General features: G+C 50.5%; 1 protein-coding gene across 1 annotated transcript; it reads right to left on the bottom strand.

Moving 5' to 3' along the window:
* Positions 1 to 4,052: 4,052 nt before the first annotated feature.
* Positions 4,053 to 10,368, bottom strand: WDR77 (WD repeat domain 77). The gene is made up of 10 exons (XM_016223296.2): positions 10,184 to 10,368; positions 9,751 to 9,936; positions 8,408 to 8,549; positions 8,176 to 8,225; positions 7,698 to 7,768; positions 7,505 to 7,559; positions 6,957 to 7,028; positions 6,224 to 6,332; positions 5,705 to 5,773; positions 4,053 to 5,131 (listed from the first exon to the last, which is right to left on the bottom strand). Exons 1-10 carry the CDS (start codon positions 10,296 to 10,298, stop codon positions 4,972 to 4,974), a joined length of 1,029 nt encoding a protein of 342 aa, XP_016078782.1. The 5' UTR covers positions 10,299 to 10,368; the 3' UTR covers positions 4,053 to 4,971.
* Between the last annotated feature and the right edge of the window lie 30 nt (positions 10,369 to 10,398).

Here is a 10,398-nt window from a genome sequence, read left to right on the forward strand (position 1 = left end):
GCCACTGGTGGCCGCCACGCAGTGAAGTAGGCCCGCTGTTGGCAGATTCTTTGATTTCTCAAGACGGAGCCTGAATTTCTGTTTGAGCCAACAGCGTTTGAGCCAGTATATGAGCCCATGGGGTGGGGTGGGGTGTCAGGATCCTAAGGAATATAATGAACACAGTTCTGGATACCTGAGAGCCAAAATTTAAAAACACAACAGAGCAAGGTGAGAAATACACAGAACAGGCCTGCTGCCAGGCGCTTTTGTGACCCACCCATTTCCTTTTTCTGCCACGGAAGACCTCGGCCCATGGGTCAGTCCCAGGTCCCGGGATCTGAGTGTCAGCGATGGAGGACCCGCAATCGGATGTGCTCAGTGTATCCAGTACGCGCATCCTCGGGGACTGACACTATCACCTAATCCACATGTCACCGAGGCGCTAACCAGAGGCCACTATGGTAAATGACACAGAAAAATAACAGTGACTAGTGGTTGGATTTGCTCCGGGGGAATGAACTTTCCTATCAGCAGTTTGCCTGGATCGCACAGAATAAAAACAGTGGGCGGTGCAGAGCATTCAGGGCGAGGGCGTCTCTCTGGGGCTCTGGGAGAGCCTAACGGGGTGTCTGCCTAACAGAGACTGTCTCCCTTTGTTCAGCTCAGGCCCCTGCCAAGGGGCACGGGCGACTAACGCTGTACCCGTCGCAGGGCCAAGTTCGCCTTGCGAAGCTCGTTCGGCTGCACCGGGGCCAGTCCTCCGGGTGCGGTTCATGCCTGCGGGAGGCACCGGTACTGCCGAGGAGGGCGCCACGGCGCAGCGATGCCCAGCAATGCCCAGCAATGACCCCTCCGCCTCACTCGGCCACGGCCGTGCCAGGGGCTGGCAGCTGCGCCTCTGTGCCAGCAGGCGATGAATGTGAGACGCTGAGTGGGCGGCCTGCTGAGGATCCGTGAGCCGCGTCCCTCTGTCCTCAATCTTTCTCCTGAGTTCTTGCTGTCAAAAGATACAATCGCTGCTTTTAATTTTTATACATTCAACCGGATACTTAAAAATCCTCCCCTCTCGGGCTTAGCCTGTTCTCATGAAATGAGAAAAGACATTTGCAAATGTCCTACAGGTGACTTGCTGAAGAAACCCCTACACCAGCGCAACCGCTTCTGTGTTATCCAACCCTCCGCGACATGAGGGCAAGACCACGGACACGGAGGGAGCCGTTTGGTTTCAGCAGAGCATTTGACCGCATCTTTCTGAGGCCCGTGAGTGAACTGGAGAAGTAGGACTTGAACAAAGTCAATAGGTTGAAGGCTGTAAGAACTCAGAGCGCTGGCTGCAGATCAGTGCGAACATCGAAGAGCCTTACCACGTCTTTAAAATAAAGGATATTCATAAAATAAAGGCTATTGACTAGAGCAGCATTTTCCAGCATTTAATATAAAAGATGATTTTTGGTTTGCATGAGCATTTTTTAATTTTAATATTTATTTTAATATGCATTAGAAAATGTATATTACCTCCCCAAACCATAATTTCCTAGATATTGTTTAAAAACTGAGGCAGTTAAAAAGTCTATTTTAAAAAAGTAGGAGAGGTCAGTACTATGTCCAAATGAGCTTCATTGCTGTCAGCCGGGGACCCCAGGTAAGGGTTTCTGCTGAAATGGAAAAGTTCCGTTTGAAACTAAAGTTCCTAATGCTTATGACATGGAGCCTCCCCAGGGGACATGCTTGACGGGAATCCTCCGGCACCACCATGGACGGGACGGGACGGGGGAGCCGCGTCCCTGTCCCCTGAAGGAACCAGCCGGAGCGCTGCTGGGCCCTCACCAGGAAGCTCAAGGGTGCTGTCTGGGGATTTGACTCTCTATACCAATCTTTTGAATTTTAAGGATCAATTCTATCTTGAAGCTGCAGGACATGATTTATGAGACAAAGAGAGTTTCCACAATATGTTATGGACTACATCACACCTTATTCCACATCAAAGGACATCGCAAGATCATGGAGTGAGGTGTCTTCTGAACCTTAAAACAAGTTACCCCCTCCTCTCCTGACCTCCACACCTCACAGTCTCTCTGGATTGTACCATCTCTAGTAATGTGACCATGTAATGAATCAGGAGGATGGACACCTCTACAATTCCTTTTTCCTTTTTAATGGAGAACTCAAGAAAATGTGTTTTGGGTCCAAGATTGGTCCGCTCGCTTTAGTTTTCCAAAACCGTGCTATATGGGCTGTTGATGTTCTTGAGAAATTCTAATGAACTCAAAAGTGAGACTAGAGCTAGCTTACCCTTTTTCCAAATAGTTTCCTGCACAAGTGATTCTGTTGTGTGACCCAAGGACTGGTAGTAAGAAACTCGCTACAAAAGTTAATTGTTCATGAAGTCCCAGCTTCTCCACCTATGCTGACTTTCCTTAGATGCCCTAACGCTGCCCTAGAACACATCAAAGCCTTCAGTGCATGTCTTCCTGAACGACTTAAGTATACTTTGAAGCAAACCTATTCTTTTAGTTTGTAGATACAAAGTTAAGTCAAGCAACTACTGAGATGCAAATATGAAAGGCACAATAGTCACTCTGTCCAAATATATCAAGACCCTGCCTCTTAAAGAGCCTCTACTTTCAGGTCTAGACGTGGCAAGTCTTGGAGCCCTCTGAAGAGAAATGAAACTATGGGGACACTCCCCTCTGGCCCCATTTCCTGCCCTTTCTAACATGCTACTCAGAAGAAACATGGCTGGAAGCCCAAAGCAGTCAGAGCTTGGGTGACTTTGCTGCTGGAATGTGACTGTGAATCAGTAGGTGACGCCTGCACAGCCGTTTGTATGAAAGAACCCGCCTCCCACTGTCCTGGGGGGCAGGATACCTCAGGCATCAGCCCACTGCCTGGTGCCACCTGCATCTGGACCAAGCCTTCCTGCTTGCTGTGGACCCGAGGGCCACCCCAGGGTGAGCCTCCTATGCCCTGGACCAGTGATCAGCTGTGAAATTCAGTAGGTTTAGTTCTAAAGCTACTTTGTCCACCCCTGTATCAATGGACTTCAGCATAACAAAAACAAGGAAATGGACTTACTCCGACATTCGGACATCTAAACCAGTGAAATTAAACACACGTGCTTGTGTGGTTTTAAACAAAATGAGCACAGTCCCACCTGTCACAGCAAGTCCATGCTCCCTCTACGGAAACTATTCTCAAGTCTGCAATCGTGATAGCCATTCCTACTGCGACTCTGATTAGGCTTACAAGTGTCTTGGTGGCAATCAATAGATGCGAATTACTCTCATCAGCACAGATCTGAATCCAAACTATTATTTTTTACAGTAAGATAATATGGTTCTTCAAAAGCTGTTTTCCTTCTCTGATGCCATTTTCACCACCTTAACATATCCACACACTTCCTTGGATTCTTCTCTCTTCCAGTTTCCTCTCTGCCATTCTCAAGGGCTGTGCGAGTTCAATTCCTACCCACCTTACCCCTGGCCTTCCCATCTCTAATCACAAGTTTTAAGTGTTTTGTTTTTTAAAAATATTTATTGATTTCAGAGAGAGGAAGGAAGAGGAGAGATAGAAACATCAATGATGAGAGTCACTGATTGCCTGCCTCCTGCACGCCCCCTGCTGGGGATCGAGCCCACAGCCCGGGCACGTGCCCTGACCGGGAATCAAACCGTGACCTCCTGGATCCTAGGTCGATGCTCAACCGCTGAGCCACAATGGCCGAGCACGAATTTTTAAGTTTTTACCTCTGGGAAGAACTTGTGTTTCCACCCATTTACCCTATTACCTCCCAAGAAGTTACAGTTAAGAACAGCGAAGGCAAATAAATAAAAATAAAAAATAAATCATTTAAGATTTTCCTAAAAAAAGAACAGTGAAGGCTTTATTCTCACCTCACCCCAAACCCGGTAGATCACATGACAATTCCCACGGATTTTCACTTAAGGGTAATTGTGAGAACTGAGCTCGAGCTTGGCAATGAATAAATAAATAAATAAATGGCTGCAAGACTGATGCCCTGATAAGTGAAATATGTCGAACTGCACACAAGACGCGCTGGAAAAGACAGGCCCACAAAGCCTAAACTTTTTATTTCATCAGCCAGTATTTCCAAGTCTCTGATGCCACCATTTAAAATCTTCAGTCCACAAAAACAGTCTTCACACTGCCCATATCCGCAGAAAGGTGCCCAGAGACAGGAGAGGTCAGGCCCAGGCTGTTTCCAGGTAAGAAAAGTGGCAGACATTTCCCTGCCAGTCAGGTCAGTTTCTAACTCAACTGAAATGCCTCTAAGCTCTCCCCCGTCCCCATCTATGACATCTGACATCTATGACAGAAAAACACTCATCTCTCCTGTACACAACTCCACAGGGAGTGGGGGGCATTATCTAGGCCAGGAAATGGACTTCGGACTCAGTTTAATGGCAAGATGTGTAAAACTGTGGTGAGCGACCTGGCTCTTCCTCAAGGCAAGCTGGGCTGGATTCTGTGAATGGAGCACCGCCCATGTTAAAGTGAATTAAGTTCTATAAAAAAACTAAGCTGCTCCTATCCTGCGAGTAGTACATGGGCTGCTCCTAGAATCCAGAAATGCCCACAGCCCACACCTCATCCACATACGGCCAACTCCTCATGCACAGCTACACGGGAAGCATAAAAGCCTTTTATAAACTCTTTTTGTAGGGGGGCGGGGACAGTGGGTCCTGGGAACAATGTGGGATGGATTTTTGATCCCATCCCCCCACCAAGAAACACACACACACACACACACACACTCAGACATACATACCTATCCATTTCCCAGATAGTTTCTCCCCTATGACTACAGGATCCCAGAATCCAGCCACCCCTGGCTGAAACATGCCTACTAACTGCCCAGACCTGGGGTATCAACAACCGCTGAGGCTCCAGTGTGGCCTCACAGACTGAGAGGCCGGGGCAAAGGGTGAGGCTACTCCTGGGGGATTTGTTTTCTGTCTTAAATCCAATCTAGTCGGCAACACTGTTAGGTCCAGGGGCTGAGAGAGGCTCTGTGGGCAGCAGGTGGTGGATGACCTGGTGGTCCCAGCCCACGGTGGTGAGGAGGGAGTGATTGAGTGAAGACCAAGTGGCATCTCTCACAAAGTCTCTGTGGGCTCGACTTCTAAACCTAAAAAAGGAAAGAAAGTTTGAGCATGGTAGGAGACAGGAGGAAAAATGACCTGAAGAAGAGAACCCACCATATCCAGGGCACATTTTTGGGATGTGTTATAAACATGTCATCATAGACGGCCTTGCCACCAGGATAGCATTGTACCCAAAGGATTTCATCGATCACTATTTTCACAGACAAAGAAATGGTGGCTAGAGCAACAACAGGGATATGGGCCAAGAGCAAGAGCAGGGATATGGGCCAAGAAGCAAGAACAATCCAGACCTGCTGTCTGGTGCCCCTCACCGGGTAACAGGCTATAATTCACTATGCGCTTCTTATGGGAGGAGGGCAGATTGCCCTCCCGGGAGACAGCTGGAATCCAGCCTCAGAAATGCCACCCACCACCACACTCCCTCTACGAGGGACAGGGCTGGTTGTGAATCCGCCTCGGGGAGGGAGACAGTCAACACTCGGCCTGCTGCCACCACTGGGCCCCTTGAAAGGGACATTGTGTTTTGTGAAGAGGAAAGGGCCCAGCCACCGCTGCTCTCCCCCCGCCTGCTGACCACAGGCTCCACCCCGACTTACACCTGGGACAGGCTGGCGTCCAGCACAGCGAGGGAGCAGTCTTCACTGACAGAGGCCAGGAGGGGGGCACTAGGAGAGGAAGGAGACGGTGTGAAAGGGAAAGCATGGGTCCCAGGACAAACCCCGAAGGGCCAGACCCCACCCCCCACTCTAAAGTGACCTGGAGAAGGGGGCCTGATCCCCACGTTGGGTTAAGGTCTGGCTACCACTCAAGCCCATATTGTAGGTTCCAAGGAAAGATGAGGTAAACGGAGGAAAGCCAGGGTTGACAGTCGCCCTGGCAACTAACCATCCCATCTGGTCCCTCCCTGCAGCTCCAGCAACAACCCAGAAACACAGGCTTCTCAACCACTGTCCCAGAAAGGACTCGTCTTCAGAGGCCTCTGACATTCTGAAAGCTCAGCAGAGCAGTGTCTGCTTTCAGGAACCCCTATTGTTGGCTAATGCTTGGCTGACATAAAGCAAGCCCCCTCGCTGTGCCCACGCATCCCCAGCAGGCCCGATGACAAAGAACAGTACCTGTGTGGGGAGAACACCAGCCTGGTGACACACTGGGAATGCACAGCTGAGCTAAGGACACAGCTTGCACTCTTGGTGTCCACAAGGGAGATAGTCCCATTCTCATCGCCTACAAGAGAGAGAGAGCGTGGGCACTGGAGTCAGCCAGGCCTGGGTGTGAAGATGCTGGTCCCTCGATGTTGGACAAGTTAACCACTCTGAGGATTAGCTTTCTCTTTTGCTAAGTAGGAATACTTAGTTATTGGGTGGTTGTGAAAACTGAATTAACGGATGATGTAGTTATTAGTTTAAGCACAAACCATATCTCCACGATGGCACCACAACCATCCATAGTAGAACCAATTTACCCCAGGCTCACTGATATAAACAAGATTTAAGCTCCTGTGGTGTCTCGTCAATGTTGTAACAAAACAATGTTGAGTGAAGTGAGCTTCAAGGGCCTGCTGTGTAGTAATCCATGTGCTTTGTGGCCCACTGACTTCTGGCCATGCCCAGTATACAGGAACGAGAACAATCAGGACTGAAATCCACTGAGGAAAAATCATCATGTTGTCCAAAGCTAACCAAAACCACTTTTGGCGCATGCCTCCCCCAGCCCCCATCAGCACCTTTCATCTGGCGCCCAGGGGTGCTGATGAGACGGAGCAGCCAGAGCCTGTGCGTTACGGAGTCAGCACTCCCTCTCCTCCTCCCCCTTCCCAGAGTCAACACACAGTTCGAGATGCTCCCTTACCCAAGACAAAGACTTCGCTCTGCTGAGGGTGCCAAGCCAGGGAGGTAGGAAGGTAGCCAGAGGCTGCGCAGCCTGCAGAGAAAAGGGGGGTGCTGTACGAGACCCAGAGCCCAGCTCTGAGAAGAAGTTTCTCTGGTGAAGTCAGTCCAGGTCCCAGGAGCACTCTATTCTGTTTCCAAACCCCACTAAGGCAGCCGTGTCCTTGCCCTTGACCCTCATAACCTCCATTTATCCATCAGCCTCCTGCCCTTTCTGGGCAAAAGTCACAGGCAAGCTTCAGGCATAAAACATGAAGATATCAACTCTGGCCCCTTTGTCGACCCATCTAGGAAATGTAAAGTAAATCACCCACCCAGGAACCAGCCCTTCCTCTTGGTACCCACTGCATAAAATGGGGTCAGCAGAGCTTTGGTGGGAAAGAGAGCGATTATGTAACTTATGTCACAGCAACTGGGCATTTGGCAACTTTTCCTTTGACTCTGGCCAAGGGAAGCCTCTTCTGGTTGGGTTCCCAGTACCACTCTCCCACCACTGGCTCAAAGACTCACCCATCTGCGATGCTGGCTTGGGACAGCGGGTATCCCAGAGTAAAATTCTACTGTCCTAGAAGCAGAGGAACAGAAAAGGGGCTTCAGAATCCAAAGCAGCAGCTGCCTGCCAGGAGGTCTCCATGCTGGATTCTGGCCTAGAGGGTTGGAGTGTGGTTGGGGAGTGGGGAGGGAAGAAGAGGCCGTTTCTCACCTCACTGCACGAAAGAAACATGGAGTCCTGGTGGGGGGAGGCAGCAACACAGGTGACCTGCCCAGAGTGAGCTATAAAGGAAAGAGAGAGAGAAATATGGCAGAGAAGAGGCTGGAGCCACCACTATCCAGCAGCCCAGACCCTACCAAGGGGTAGGAGGGAGAGGGTAAGAAACAGGCCTAGGCTAACAATGCAATTTAATAAATTTCATAAGAGATTCTGAACTAGACAAAACCTAAGAGGAGATGTTGATGGAGTTATAAAACCTAAAAAGGTGGTGAGGCCATCAACAGAAGTGGAGGAATTAAGGGCAAGGGATGGGCATTAGGGCCTGACTATAGCTTTGGAAGAAAACCATCAGGCAGGAGAGTGAGGACCTGCTGCCCTTAACATCCAAGCAAAGTTCAAAGAGCCCAAAGAGAAAAATAAAAACAAAACAGCGAAGGCCAGGACTGGAAAAGAAAGAAAAGGCACTCACCCCGGTATGAATTCAGTACCATCTGCTGAGCGAGGTCCCAAACCTTGATGCTAAGGAGCAAAAGGAAACCAATACTTCAGTGGGTTGCAAAATCTTTAGAGAGACCTTACGGACACTAGGTTAGTCACTAGGTTCTGGTAATGAGTCCCAAACGTTATATAACGAGGGTAATCGGATAGTAAAGACATCCAAAGGAGGCCCGGAGCCAGGAGTGGTGAGAACAAGGACCCACCAGAAGTCTTTGCTCCCGCTGACAGCCTGCGCGCCGGAGCTCAGGACACTGACGGCACACACTATGTCATCGTGCTCGTACTTGCAGAACTTGCTGACAATGAGCGTCTCATTCTCATCTAGCTCCCACAACTCAACAGCACCTGGTGGGGGCGGGATGCGGGATGAAGGAAACAAGCCTGAGTTACACCGAGAGAGCAACTCACTTCTTGGGTTCAAATAGTCCCCGGTCCCTGAACTAACAGAGTTTCTTCTATACAATCAAAGGCCCTATCATTAGAGGGCTTAGCTAACTTCCGAGCCATTTGCCTTTACGCTGGCATCACTCTCTTCCTAAGGACAGTCCAGATAATTAGGTGGGGAAGGCTTCTAGAGCAAGACAGAAAAAGATGGATCAGCTGGTAAAATCCGTTACCCAGCTTCTAGTGAGAAAATATTGGAAAACAAGTTCCCGGGAGAAAGGATGGCATCTCCACAATTGTCTGTGTAGCAAACAGTCCAACTGCAATGTGTGTGGGACAATTTCAATGAATGTCTTACAGAGTCTTAAACAAAATAGCCACAGCTCGGTATCGTGCACAGTGACTGGCTGAGTACCGACAACCAAAAGTTGTCTTGAATACATGTAGTGCCCAAGCTCAACAGCCAGAGAGGCTCAGTTTTTAACGCCCACATTTACCCTCCCCTGTGATGCCTGCCAACACCCCAATTCTGATTTTTTAAAATAATAAAGTCTCCACTGTTGGGTCTGACATTCGAAACAAAGAAAGCAGAATGGAGACGTTTAAGAAGAGAATGGGCCCGGCCGGGCGTGGCTCAGTGGTTGAGCGTTGACCTAAGATCCAGGCGATCGGGGTTCGATTCCCAGCCAGGGCACATGACTGGGTTGCGGCCTTGATCAATGACTCTCTCATCATTGATGTTTCTATCTCTCCCTGTCCCTCTCCTTTCCTCTCTCTGAAATCAATAAAAATATATTTAAAAAAAAAAAAAGAAGAGAATGGGAAGGTATGGAAAGAGGCAGCACAGATTGGCTTCAGCGCCACCTGTAAGATTCAGATTATCCTTGGTCTGGATTGGGGGGCAGGGGGATATGGGACAGATTACATAGAAGAAAAAATGGTTCCAATCCATTTCTTAATTTTGTTATGGCTTTTCCTAGAAATTCCCATCAGCGAATTCAGAATCTTGGAAAAGGTATTTCCACCTACACAGCAGTTCTCCTTGGGGATCAAACCCCTCAATACCCCGAGCACCGCATGTGGGGCATGAAAGACTGAACCTAGCCCGCCCCGTACTCCTCGGCCTCTGCTGCACCTGGGGGTGGAGGAGAAGGTGACTCACCTGAATCGGAAGCCACTAGGATACCTCTGTCCCCCACCCACGTGAGGTCAGCCACTCCAGCCTCCGTCTGGACTCCAGCGGAACAGAAACCTTCGTTGGGGGCGGCACAAGGGTCCTTGAAAAACCAGAGGGAGCCAGCCCAGCAGCGGCCACTCAGGCTGGAGGCCCCGAGCAGGAGCGCCCCGTCTGCGGGAGGGACAAGCTGTCAGCGCGTGCGGAGCGTGAGGGCCCGTCTCCATGGCGACCGCCCGGGAAACCACGCGGGCCGGGTCCGGACGCGAGCTCAGGATCGCGGGGCACGGTTAGGGACGGAGTTCAGGGAGGGAAGGGCCAGGATGGCAGGCGGGGCGGGGGCGGGCGAGGAGGATCAGCCTCGGGAAGGGTCGCCCGGAGCCGGGGTGAGGGGAGCCCCAGGCCCGGGATCTCGGCTCACCCGACCGGTACCGCGCAGCCTCCAACTGCCGCTCCATACAGGCGGGCGCATTAGGGGGCAGGTTCCACTCGCGATCCTCCGGGGGTACTAGAGGAGGCGGGGTTTCCTTCCTCATCTCCACGGTTTCAATGCCAACCTGGACCCAAACGGGACGCCCGAGGGAGATTCAGCTCCGACAGTTCCCACGTGGTACCCTCCTGGGCCTCCGCCCCTCT

The sequence above is a fragment of the Miniopterus natalensis genome, chromosome 19 (genome assembly GCF_054644295.1).
Source record: "Miniopterus natalensis isolate mMinNat1 chromosome 19, mMinNat1.hap1, whole genome shotgun sequence".
Taxonomy (NCBI): domain Eukaryota; kingdom Metazoa; phylum Chordata; class Mammalia; order Chiroptera; family Miniopteridae; genus Miniopterus; species Miniopterus natalensis.

What these genes read in the sequence shown, in the direction of transcription:
- WDR77 (XM_016223296.2), bottom strand. Translation starts at nt 10,298, where the DNA reads ATGAGGAAGGAAACCCCGCCTCCTCTAGTACCCCCGGAGGATCGCGAG. An exon ending in CCTAGTGGCTTCCGATTCAG is followed by an intron (nt 8,550 to 9,750) that starts GTGAGTCACCTT and finishes CGCCCCCACCAG; the next exon opens with GTGCTGTTGAGTTGTGGGAG. An exon ending in GACGCCAGCCTGTCCCAGGT is followed by an intron (nt 5,132 to 5,704) that starts GTAAGTCGGGGT and finishes TTCCTTTTTTAG; the next exon opens with GTTTAGAAGTCGAGCCCACA.